At 48.2% G+C, this 12862-nt stretch overlaps 1 protein-coding gene across 1 annotated transcript; it reads right to left on the bottom strand.

Annotated features, from left to right (window-relative positions):
• Positions 1–329: 329 nt before the first annotated feature.
• ISL1 (ISL LIM homeobox 1) lies at positions 330–10648 on the bottom strand. The gene is made up of 6 exons (XM_065874836.1): positions 10397–10648; positions 9272–9461; positions 6275–6534; positions 4170–4456; positions 2762–2929; positions 330–713 (listed from the first exon to the last, which is right to left on the bottom strand). Exons 1-6 carry the CDS (start codon positions 10422–10424, stop codon positions 597–599), a joined length of 1050 nt encoding a protein of 349 aa, XP_065730908.1. The 5' UTR covers positions 10425–10648; the 3' UTR covers positions 330–596.
• Positions 10649–12862: the final 2214 nt, after the last annotated feature.

Here is a 12862-nt window from a genome sequence, read left to right as displayed (position 1 = left end):
AAAAAAGAAATCAGCTACAGGACATGCTAGAGACCCAGGATTTCAATTAACCCCTTGTTCAAGTCAACTAAAAACATCGCAAACCAACGCAGCTCCACCTTCCTGAAAGGACTCTTTCAGCCAAAGAGGCCAGTTTCTCTTTCTGCTCATTTGCTGGAGCTCCTGTTTGGCAAGGCAATGACCAATATAGAAACAGCACCATTCAGAATAAGATGGACTAGAAAATCTCTATTTCTGCTTTTCTCTAGATGTGCAGTGAAATGAAAATGCTTTTTTTGAGATCCTTGAATATAAATCCTCTACGTTTTAAAAACGTCTTTTTTTTTTTCTTCAGTACTCCTAAGGTCATTGGATAGCATTACGTTGGGTTTGGGTTTTGTTTGTTGTTTTAATTCTAGTAAAATCCCATGATTGTCTTCACAGTGTTGCTACCATATCACCTTGTCATTAAAACAGACTTCGTGCGTTTCATGGAGCATTCATTTCTTGATTCAGTTTTTATTGAGTGGGTCGTTAAATACTTTTGTTTCGGAGTTCAACATTATAATTTCCCACTTTCTCCAACAGGGAAAAAAATACATTTGAATGAATGTTCCTCATGCCTCAATTGGACTGGCTACCATGCTGTTAGGTGTATCTGGGAGCTGAGAGGACATCGACGCCACTTCACTGCCAGTGGAATTAGAGCCCGGTCCTCCTTCTGAAAAATTGACCTGCATGGAAGGTTAAGAAATGAATAAAGGAGGCTGTGATCGTATTCACAAAAGGATTATAAACTTGTCCTCTGTGTGTGTGTGTGTGTGTGTGTGTGTGTGTGTCTGTGTGCAGAGACAGATATATAGATAGAGATATCCGCACATATAATTGAATTTTAACAGGCTTAAAGAAAGCCTACAAGGAAAAGAACTTGGGAAGAAATCCTCTCGCTTTCCCATCTTCCAAGAGATCCCTGTTTTAACTGAAACTGAATTCCCAACATTATGTTGCATTAAATTATTTAAGAACAAATGTGTTTCCCACTGTAAAATGGCATCGCAACTCTACCATGCATGCTCGAAATAAAATTATCCTGCTGGCTACGTGTTGCCCTGGGAGCAGGCGAGTTCTCAGTCTCTAGGCATCAAAGCCTCCCTTCTTGAGTTGGAAAATCCATAACACGCCGCTCAGATCCTGTGACGGGAGATTCAGGGGAGGCTCCACAGAACACTGATTAACTCCTCAGAGGGTTCACAGCGTGGCCTTTCTTCCTTGCTGTTGGTCCTGCTGCCTTTTGGCCTCTTTCTCTCTTTCAATCAGGCTCTTCCTTCCGAGAGGAGACCCATATATTATAACGTCATCCACATTATAAATATCTGGCTCCTTCTCTTAAGCCGAAAGTATTGTGTTGCTGTTGTAAACCTTCTTCTCCACTCTGCTCCCAACACCTCCCCATCCTCGGCTTCCCTTCCACTGCTCTCAGCTGACACTAAAGTTTCAGGAGGTGCAAACACTTGGCTGCCCTGAACCCTCCCCTTACCTGCCTTCTATGATCCAAATAACTGGTAAGATTAGCCTGACATTAAAAATAATTTCTTTTTCCTAATTCCGGGATCTACCTTCCTTGCTATCTTATTGAACTTCCCCACTGTGAAGCCAAGGGACTTCTCAAATCTGCCTCCTCTAGACTGGCCCACTTTCAAACAGACACCTGGGCCAAGCCCTTTTAACACCTGCCTGTGGCCCATTACCCAACTGTTGCCACAAAGAAAGAAAATGCCCTCCAGATAAATTTGAGGGGAAAAAGTTAACCTCAATTCAAGCTTTATTTTCAAAGAAAGGCACAAGTTTTTTGGATGGATCTTGTTTTATAGAACAAGATCCTACAGGGCTGTTTATTACTTAAGAAAAAAAACCGTATGTGTACATATATCATCTCACAAAAGATATATACTTAATAATATTAGTTATCTTCACCCAGGTGAAAGGTGAGTTGAGTTTTCTCTTCTCTGGATGTGTAGAAATATTAACACGAAAACCGGTTTTCACATTATTATCTCTCTGATTGGTAGAACTCAGGTTCCTTTTGCTATACATGCCCCACAGTATGTGACTGTGAAGGATATTTGAACTTACATACTGAAAAAATGTTTAAGCACTCCTACATTTTAGATTAAGATATAGTCCCAGAAAGAGATATAGTCACAAAAAGTATCAATCATATCTTTGAATAACTGAACTTTTTATTGATATATTTGAATAGTGCATATGGGTGCCTGCTGACCATTGATAATAACATTGATTATGTATTACAACATTGATTATTATTACAATCACCTTGATTTAGGTCCTTAACTATACCATGCTCTAGGAGCTGAGAAGGGAGTACATTTACTGGCTGCTGATCAAAATGCCAAGGTGATCTCTAATGTCCCTTCTGACGCTACAAGTCGAAGATGTATGATTCTGCAACCCAGGATACCTTCCCACGCGTGTCTATTTAGTTAGGCACCTTGAAGTTAATCCCTCAGAACAGGCCTGATTGATAGAAAATTCAACCTATATGGTCAAACTATGAACTCTCACAGAAAAGACTGACAAGAGGTTTGTTTTCCTTGAGTGCTTCCCTCCTCTCTCCAACACACCCCCTTCGTCTCTCCCCAACCCTGGGGTCGGGGAGCACCCTCCTCGCTAACCCCCCCAGAATCTTTCCTTGTGTGACAGTTTAACCAGAATCTCCTTTCTTTGGAGATTCAGCCTCTCCACTCTGGGAGCTGACACTTACCAGTTGCTGAAAAGCCGGCTGATCTATGTCACTCTGCAAGGCGAAGTCACTCAGTACTTTCCAAGGCGGCTGGTAACTTTGCACCTCCACTGGGTTTGCCTGTAAGCCACCGTCGTGTCTCTCTGGACTGGCAGCCACCATGGGAGTTCCTGTCATCCCCTGGATATTCTGTGAATAGGTCCCCCCCCAATCCCAACATGTTAATGAGCAAACTCCCTCCCTCCATTGTCTGTGCAGGCTAAGCAAATATACCCTGGTATTATCTTATCTATATAGTGGCCTTTATTGACTCAGTTAATCTGCTGGGCGTATGGATATTAGCCAGGGTTCAGTTTTGTGTTATTACGTTTTGTTCTTCTGTTTCTGTGGCCTGGACTATTAGGTCTGCTTGGACCTTATTAAGCGAGATTCTGTTTCGACTTTCTTCTTTCCCTTTAAATTCACTGTTAATCCCAATTCCGCCCGTCTGCCTTTCCAGGCCATAGCATCTCAGTGGAAAGCTGAGGCAGGATAGGCCTCCCTTCAGCCTCTAGACATGGTGATTTTCTGGGCAGTTTGTTAGTCAGATCTGGGGGTAGACTTTCTGCAGGCAATTCTCTGGGAGCCAACCCCGACTCCCAAGCACTTGGGTCAGGCCACTATTGTGCTATTATGCACTAACCAACTTAGAAAATGCCCTGGCCCAGGCTTGGCCAGTCTGTCAAATTTAATGACAGCACGTTTTATGGCATTTAAAAATAGGGCCTAAGCCGTAAAAAGCAAAAAAAAAAATAAAAATTGCTGGTTGGTGGGGGGAAGAAAGAAACTCTTTAGTTTAACCTAACCAGGAGGCCTGCCAGTTGGGTGCCGCTCTGGGCCAGGGATGATTGTGGGTAATAGTGCCAGGGGCCTGACATCTCTGGAGACCTGGGCTTGACCTGGAGCAGAAGGTGCCCTGTTTTCACGGGTCACCTTGGGGCACTTCGCCCACCTGGGGGCTCTGCTGCAGGCTGCGCACGGGGGACACCGGGATGACCCTGGATTAAAAAGGAAGCCAAGGAGTTGTCCCTTCCTCCTCTCGGCTGCCTGAGGAACTGATGACCGGAACTTTGGCAAAACCGGCGCCAGGCCTCACTGCCCACGGAGGGGGCGACGGCCCTTCCGGATCAGGGATAGGGCGAGGCTGAAGGGCACGAGCCCACCCCCGCGGGCTGGGGCCTCCCGGAGCAGCGCGGGCCGCGGTGTGGGCGCTGGGCCGGGCACCGGTGGGGGGGCCTCTCCCCGGGGCAGGGGTCGGGGGGAGGGGCCGCCAGTGCCGGGTCCTGCTCCGGAGCCGGAGGGAAACGGCGCCGGCCCACCTGGGCAGCCGGCACGCACGCCTCCTCGGCTTCCCCCTCTCGTCCCCTGCCCGGGCCCCAGGGCCACTCACAGTTTTGTCATTGGGTTGCTGCTGCTGGAGCTGCTTCATCATGATGCTCCGCTTCTTGTCCTTGCACCGCTTGTTCTGAAACCAGACCCGGATCACGCGGGGACTGAGGCCGGTCATCTCCACCAGTTGCTCCTTCATGAGCGCGTCGGGCCGGGGGTTGGCGGCGTAGCAGGTCCGCAAGGTGTGCAGCTGCTTCTCGTTCAACACAGTCCGCACGCGGGTGGTCTTCTCTGGCTGCTTGTGGACGTGGGGCCGCAGGGCCGGCTGCCGGGCGGAGATGGGCTCGGCTGCGGGGCAAGGGGTGCCGTGAGCGGGCCGGGCCGCCCGCCCGCGCCGCTCCCGGACAATGGGCAGCTCTTTGCAGCCTCGACAGACAAAGCAGGGGCGGCAGAGGTGGGGGTAAGGGGCGCGAAAGGGAGAATAAAATCTCGCTTTCTAATCTCAGAGGTCAATGCTCAGTAATCCGGCCCCGGAAAGCAGCCTTCGCCCCTGCTCATGTCAACATGGAGTCAGCAAAGGGGCGCACGTCTCAGGGCCTGTCTCCCTGCTCACAGCAAGGGCGGCATCGTTCTGCCTTGTTTCTCCTCCCTATGCGCCTTTTCTAGTACCCGAACTGGGCCCAGGTTACACCGAGTCCACACACACCCCCACCCCCAACGCACAGGCGGTACTAGGGAAAGAAACGCAGAACCCCAGTGACAGCCAGAGACACTACCCCAGCGGGATGCCTGCAGCGCAAAGGCTGAGGAGAATTCTGACAGAGAGCTTGAACTTCAGTCCCCAGGGTACAATTATATCAAGGGGATAAAGAAATTCGGGATTTCGGCCATCTCTCCAGGCTTTGATCTTTCTTAGTCTACCTGGATCTACTAAATCTACCTGGATGTTCCTGATGTGATCTGATCCCAAGAAAAGGAAAATCGAAACTCTTTAGAGCTGCCTGGCCTCTAGAGGAAAGACAGCTGGGGAGTGTTCTGGCTCCTGACTCCCTCCCAATACTTCGGCCTCTTCTGTGCTTCCCACAGCAGAGCACAGGTTGCACCTAACAGAATTTGCCACCTCTGGCTTTGCCCCCCTGCAAGCTAAGTCACAAATCCCCCAGGACGGAATTCTTAGTGCTGCCAGAGAGCAGAGGAGGAAGAGTTGTAGTTTTCTCACAGCCAGAACTCAGGGCGAATTGACACTTTAAAAATGCACAGGGCAGATCTATCAAGACCAGAAAGCAGGTTTGGAAACGTTGTCTGCCTTCTTACCTGTGGCCCCCCTCCTGGCCAACCTTGCTCTATTTCTACTCTCCTTCCTGGGGCAAGGGCCCTCAGATCTGTTTGTTACAAATCTTGCACTTTCCAGGACCCCCGGGGGTCAGGTCAACACCTATGGGGTCAATTTAGTGTCACAGCAACAGGCCCGAAGATGAAATTCTCACCAAATCAAGTAGAATGAACGGTTTAAAGAGGGAGGCTCCCTTTCAAAGGCAATTACTTCAGATAAGCTTGTGGACAGTTTTAAATTACGGCTCCGTGCGAAGGCTTGCAATTATTAAAACTGTATCTTTTCAGGCCCACTCTCTCACAAAGGGATACAAATAAATTTTTAAAGTATTTTGGAGTGGGGGGGGCAGTTTGCAAGGGAAAAGGAATTGAGAGGCTAAATAACTTGAGGCCACCTAAGCTTCCTTCATTGGGTTAAAGGAGGAAGCTCCAGGGGCCCAGAGCTCCACCCCTTTAATTAGGCAGCTGCGGGGAGAATACCTGGCGGGGAGCTGAAGCCCGTTTTCAGTAAGCCGCGTTTTGGAGGCCAAGGTGAACTGGAAGTACTGTTTGGGCGTGTGCAGACACGTGTGCCCAAGCGGTGTACATTCACGGGCACCCACATCTAGACACACAGACGGGTAGCTGTGCTGGGAGGGGGGTGGTCAAGGGAGACAGTGAGGGCATTGAACCTTGCTGCGAAAGAGTGAAGCGCGGTGCAAACCGCACCCAGAACCCTCCGCCTCCGACCGCAGCAACCGCCGCAGAGGTCCCAGGGTTGCTGCGGCCGCTGGCGCGCTGGCAGGAGTGGCGCCTGCCTCCCCGAGGAGGGCCTCCCTCCACGCCCAGAAGTACCTGCCATTTGCAGCGGCCGCGACGGGTGCAGGGGGCTGAGCGGGTCGCCGGCGCCCAGGCTGGCCCTCTCCACCACGTCGTGGTCCGCGCGGCAGAAGAGCCCGTCCTCCCGCAGCGCGAACTCGTCCCCGGGGATGAGCTGGCGGCTGCAGGCCACGCAGCGGAAACACTCGATGTGGTACACCTTGGAGCGGGCGCGCATCACGAAGTCGTTCTTGCTGAAGCCGATGCTGCACTTGGCGCATTTGATCCCGTACAACCTGCGCGGGGCCCGGGCCCGGGGCGGGAGGGAAGCACAGAGAGAGGTGGTCACTTCAGGCGGGCGCTGCCCCCGACCCAAGGTCGCTGGCAACCTCGGCCACAATGCCCTGAGACACTGAAATCAGCATTCGCAGACAAGCTGGGAATGGGAGGGTGGAAATGATTAGATTTCTCTCGTTTCCCGCTCCATTTCCCTTTCCTATGAGCTTCTGTGTCTCGATCCGTACCTCTTAGTTGAAAACGCCCAGTCCAAACCATCGAAAAATGTCTGACGTGTTGGAAGCCTGGGCCGCTGCTCCAGCGACCAGTCCAGGGTGGCCCTTGCCGCTCTTGGCAGGAAGGGGTCCAGGGGGACTCGGGAGTCACTGGCCCCAAATTTTTGCCTCCCTATCCCCCAATTTCTGCTGCTAGAAACGTCTCTAAAACTGCAACCCAAATCCTCCTTTCAAAAGAAAATGAGGTTGTGGAATGAGATTGTCACCCCACTCGGTTTGAAAACACACAAATGCACAGGCAGAAGAACAAAATGAAACCTCTGAGGGTTTCCAGAGCCCTTTCTGCACAAGCCCACTGCACTTTTTCCCAGCTAAAGATCTTTTCCTCAGGCAGCAATGTTAACAGAAAGTTTCCTCTCCCTTCCTCCTTCTATTATTATTTTAAAAATCTGCTTTGGTTCCCTCCATCTTTTTCAATTTGCTGAAGCATCTACCTTTATTTCAGTTTGTTTGAGAACCCTGACCAGACAGAAAAATGAAAAGACCCCCTCCTAAGGTCTTCTTCACTGCTGACCTTTCTTTACCAAGAGACAATCCTTGTAGGTTTCATCTAGAGGCTCTGCCCTGGCCCCCTCTCCGCGTTATCACTAATAATCAAAGCAGGAGCGTTCCTACAAAGAGAGAATGGAGGAGAGGAAAAGACCTACACAAAGCGGGGTAAGAGGGGGAGCCTCGCTCCCCCAAGTGGGGAAAGGCATTCGGAAATCTAAACGGTCTCTCTGTTCTGCTTTTACAACTACAGGATTTCAAAGGGACACACACACTTGCACGTGCATACACACACACAGTTGAAAGAGAGAAGAAATGTAAAAGCGATTGGTTCCTTCCACTAACGTTTAGCCAGAATTAGGCACAAGCAGGTCTGAATACAATTGAGCAAAACACTATCTCCACAGGAGTAAAGCTACTGCTGGGGTTGAGAAGTGAGCTCTCCCTCTCCAGAATCTCCAGTTCACAAACCAATCAAGTAAACAATTGAAAATGGCTCATTTGTCAGAGGTTAGAAGGTAGATTCAAAAGTTTTCCCTCCCTCCGCCTACTCTATGTGAGATCTCCCACTTCATAGGATGAGGACTTTACCTTGCCTGTGACCAAACAATTTGGAAAATCCCTCCCCCTTCCTCTAGCTTCCCACTTCCCCTCTTTCCTCCCGTCCTCCTCCCCCACCATCAAAGTATTAATAAACTTTTTTTCCTGCACTGTTCAGCTTTATTAAAATTACACTCTCCACTTCATGGTTTTAAAATAAGAAAAAATACTGCACACTAAGTGAGCAGGAAAAAATTGTAACTGCATACTTAAATCACAGCTAAACTTTAAGGTTAAGTTCTAAACTCCATAAACTCTATGACTTACAGAGCTAATTACTTGTTAACAGCCACTGGAGAACTTATTTTTAAATATAATATTTTGATATTATTCGACATAATAACGAATCGACATAATAACGAAGGTGTTATCTCTTCTGTTTTGTTCTTAAAACAATAACATTTTCTTTGGAAATTCTACTTCCTTCCTAAGGCAGAAAATGAAGTTTCTGACATATGTATACACAAGTCAGAAAATTTGAGATTGGCAAAGCATAAAGTTTAGACGCAGAATAAACTGAAAGAAAAAACTTCAGGAAGTTCCTTATGTGGTTTTATTCTTGACAGTAAGGGCAATTCGCTCATTTTATCAGTTACCAGATTTTAATGTGAGAAAGGAAGCTGTTCAATTATCTAAATATACCAATTGTTCGTAGACAGATGATGGGCAATTTGATCTGCTCTGTCTAATTCATCAGCTCAGATAAGATAAGAAAGAAGACAGTCAGATGTCACCAAAGGGTTAATATTTAAAAAGATTAAATTTCCGGTCTTTTTTACAGAGAATATTTGGGTTGGTTTTTAAATTTTCCAGGCAGGAGTCCTTACCCTAAAAGTAAAAGGGCAATATCTCTATTTGCTCTTTCAAAGTACATCTCTAAATATGCTTAGGTCAAACTATTTCACCTATTGCATTGACATCTCCGAAGAATCTGGAAGTTACTAATAAAATACTCGATTAAAATAAATAAAAAAGAAAAAGCATTGCATGATACAATAAAAACCAACCAACCTTTTTTTTTAAAGTTTAGAAACCCCAACTTTTCCATCTTGATTTTTTTTGTTTGTTTTGGAAGGGGGAGGGTAACAGAGGAAAATAATTTGAGCATCACAAATTCCAAGAGCAATTATACAAGTTTCAATGCCACATAATTTATGGGAACCACTATCGAGTGTCGCGGGGGTTTTTTTCCCTCTAAAAAGTAAAATGAACAGCATAGGTTAATTTACATATTACACTTACAAGGGTAACTTTTGCACGCTGGAATCCATTAAGGCAAACTTCACCAAAGGACAAAGCCACAGAAAATAATAAAGAATGGGGAGAGAGAGGGAAATCTCACAAAATTAAGGAAGCAGTATAAATGGCGTACCTGATATAATCTCTTTTACAGTAGGTTTTCCCATCTCTAACAAAGCACGTACAGCTCTCGTCCAAATACTGATTACACTCCGCACATTTCAAACATGCCGCATGCCATTCCAAATCCGGAGAAACCCTCAGAATATACTGATCGTGAATTTGATTGCCGCAACCAACACATAGGGAAATCAGACGTTTTTCTGAAATGAAAATAAATACATGATTGACTAACCGTTTACTTCCTACAGAGATAAACACACTTTTAGTGTCGTTCTCTTATAGGGCGTACTCTGCGAGTTTTTTTTTTTTAAAAGAGTATTGCACTTTGGGATGGTAATTGGAGTGTGCCATCAAAACCCTGACTCATTTTTAAAAGGAGGTGGAATATATGTAAAATGCAGATTTGAATAGTCTACATTTGTAAGCCTAGCACGCAATCAAACCCGTTCATTTTGTATTTCTTTTTCCTCCCTCCTCCCTCTTTGCCATAATCATTGGGAAAGATTATGGATAAGTCAAGTCAAAGAAAAGGTTTTGACTAGAAGCGTTAAGTGAACGCAGGGATGTCTATATTTTCCATGAAGCACGCTCTTAAATAGCACATAGGACTGGAAATTGTTAGCAAGAGCAGACATCAATACAGTTGTCACTTGTTCTCTTTTGCAAGTCTAATGCTAATTCACATCTCCGGGTATTGTACTTGCAGGCGGACCTTTGCAACAGAATAACCTTCTCGGAGAGCTCAGGATTCCCGAGGAGGAAACCACCGCTTAACACCAGAAGGCTAGGGTTTTGGAGGGCACGCAGGCGAATTCAAACACAAGGTACGATCAGTTTCCCGAAGATCAGAAGCGACAGCAAGCATGCAGGCGTGGCGGCAACAAGAAAAAGCCACCTTCTCTCTCTCTCTCTCTCTCTCTCTCTCTCTCTCTCTCTCTCTCTCTCTCTCTCTCTCTCTCTCTCTCTCTCTCTCTCTCTCTCTCTCTCTCTCTCTCTCTCTCTCTCTCTCTCTCTCTCTCTCTCTCTCTCTCCAAGCAATGACTCGAACTCCGAAGAGCCCTTGGCACCCTTGCCTGAGAGAGACCCCCGCACAAGAACAGCACACCGAGCCCCACAAGGTAAAATCGCCTCTTACTTTTTGGTGGATCTCCCATGTCTCCCATATCTGTAACAGGGAGTAATGTCCACAGTGAAATGGTGGTTGTACAGTTGGTGACCAGCCCACAGAGAGGATGCTGGAGCTGTGGCTAAGTGGGAAACAGTGGCCCCTAGGGTTGCCAAGGCTGAGAGAGCCGCTGCCCGGCTGCGCCGCGCCCTCGTGGATCGGGGAGTCCAATTTAAGCCGGCGGAGTTGGCGGAGCGGAGGCGCTGCGGCGGCGGCTGACTCGAAGCGGCTCGGGCACCTCTCTTCCTTATCTCTTACTCAAACTTCTCTGCTCCAACTCAGCTCCATCGTCATTGGTCTGACGCAGCGCGCGGGGACGTCAGGCGAGCGCCTCGCCCATTGGCTGCGGGGAGTGCGGCGCAGCTGTTCTGATTATCATATTTCAGCCTCGCTGCTGCCGTGCGCCACTGACCGCTCAGCGAGCCCGCGGGAGAGGATTAGGGCTCACGAGGCGAGTTGCTCGGGCCTCAGGCCGCTCTCCCCCGATGCTCGGGCGGCCCGGCCGCTCTGGCTTTTGGCTTCCTTCTCCTCCTCCTCCTGCCCCCTCCCTTGCTCCTTCTCGGCCGTGCCGCCAGCGCCCTCGCCTCCTGTCGCGCTGCTCCTCCGCCCTGCGCTCCTGGGGTCCCCGCAGTCCGGCTGGCCGTGTTGCGCGCTGGGCTCACTTTTCCGCCGCCGGTGGCGAGTGGCTGGTGGGTAGGTCTTCCTGATGAAGAGGTCCTTCCCGGGCTTTAGGAAGAGGGGCGACTTGGAACAGGCTGTTTGCCTCGTTTGGTTTCGCGCTTTGGCGCACAGCTCCGGGCCTGGCCGGGCTTTGCTGCCGGGGCGGGTGAGTTCCCGAACTGGCTGCGCGTAGCGCGCTGGGAGCTGGCTAGGGGAAGACGAACCGGTCATGGGATGAATAGACTCAGAGGAATTGTTCGCTGCTGCTACCCCACTACCCCGTTATCCCTGACCTCAGATCTCCAGAAACGTGGGGGGTGGGGGGAAGGGGCGCTTCGTGCCTAAGCGGAAAATCAGGTTGGAAGCGCACAGGTAAAACCAAGCTGACTCCGCGGACTACTCTCTCCTTCCGACCCGGGAGGTCGGCTTTGCAGTTTAGAATTAGGAAGTGCACTAACCCGAAGCCTAAGTGCAAAGTGATCGGCCAGTAGTTTAAAGTTTGCAAAGTGAATATAGCCTGTCCAGTTCCTCTCTCTTCTGGTTTCCTGCCCTTTGTTTTTAAGTAAACGTGTACAGTTAGCTGGTGGTGTTTGATAATTGTAAGGACAAGTCTCCACGTCTCTCTAGAGATTTTAAAAATGCGTCAGTCTAAGGGCGTGAGTTAGGGAGAGGTCCAACAGGAGAACAGCGAAATACCTATTTCCCTTCACTGGGTGTGTTTATCTAATCATTTTCTCTCGGGAAACAACCTGGAGAGAGAAGAATGTTGGCTGCAACTCGCCGGTAAATAACTGTTTTTAATAATTTCTTACATGTTCTCGTCATATCTTAACCATCTCCCCAAAACAGTCACAGAAAGGCCACGAAGACTCCCCCCACCGCACTCCTCCAAAAGCTCCTGAATAGCTATTCCTTATCTAATGTGACTGCCAGTTTTATCTAAAAAGGCCCGCAAACGCACGCAGTAGTAGGTTTAATTTCGGTGTTTAATTTCGGTTGCCTTGAGAAAACCTGGTGTGTTAGGAAACTCCGTTCTTTGTATCATCCGCCAGATCTAGCCCTTGATAACAGCCGTGAGCCCTCAGCCGGTCTCAGTGGCTCGGTTTACAGGGATATGCTTCTCCAGAGCGCAGAGAGAAACTAAGATGCTGAATTTCCTCCTGATCTGGCTGGGGCTTTGCCAAGAACATGCATTTGTTTTGTTTTCTCTCAAGGAAAATTTCTAAATGGATCTCATCCTTTCTGTTTTTATTGTATCAATAAGTTATATCAGAGTGCGTGTGTGTGAAATCGAAAGTTAGAGGTAGGTTGATACATTTACCAGACTGGGGGGGGCGGGGTGGTTTTGGTTTTTGGTCATAGTTTCTAGTCTCGCTGGTATTATATGCGTGGAGCCTTTTGTCAGGCTGCTTTTGTAAAACTGATGCTGGTAATGACAACACGAAGCAAATCTTCCCAGCATACGGGTATGTTTCCTGTACAGATAACCAAGCTGACTCTATTTTTTAAAAAGGTACTATATCTCCAGGAAGTAGAGAATTTTAACCAATCATATTCCATCATGCCACCTTTATAACATGGAATTAAACAACGGAAGCTGCCAGAAGCCTGATGACTTATATTTGAGATCCAGAAAGCACCCTCACTATCCATCCTCCTTCAAACCAGCCACACACAGAGTGTGGTATTTTAACTCCCTAAACTCATAAGCTATTCTAAAGAATTATTGCTCCTGATGATAGCAAGTCCAAATAGAAAAGCTGGCATGTGGCTTGG

This window comes from Phocoena phocoena, chromosome 3 (assembly GCF_963924675.1).
Source record: "Phocoena phocoena chromosome 3, mPhoPho1.1, whole genome shotgun sequence".
Lineage (NCBI taxonomy): Eukaryota > Metazoa > Chordata > Mammalia > Artiodactyla > Phocoenidae > Phocoena > Phocoena phocoena.
Note: the sequence above shows the minus strand (reverse complement) of the source record. Positions and strands in the feature narration are given on the sequence as shown.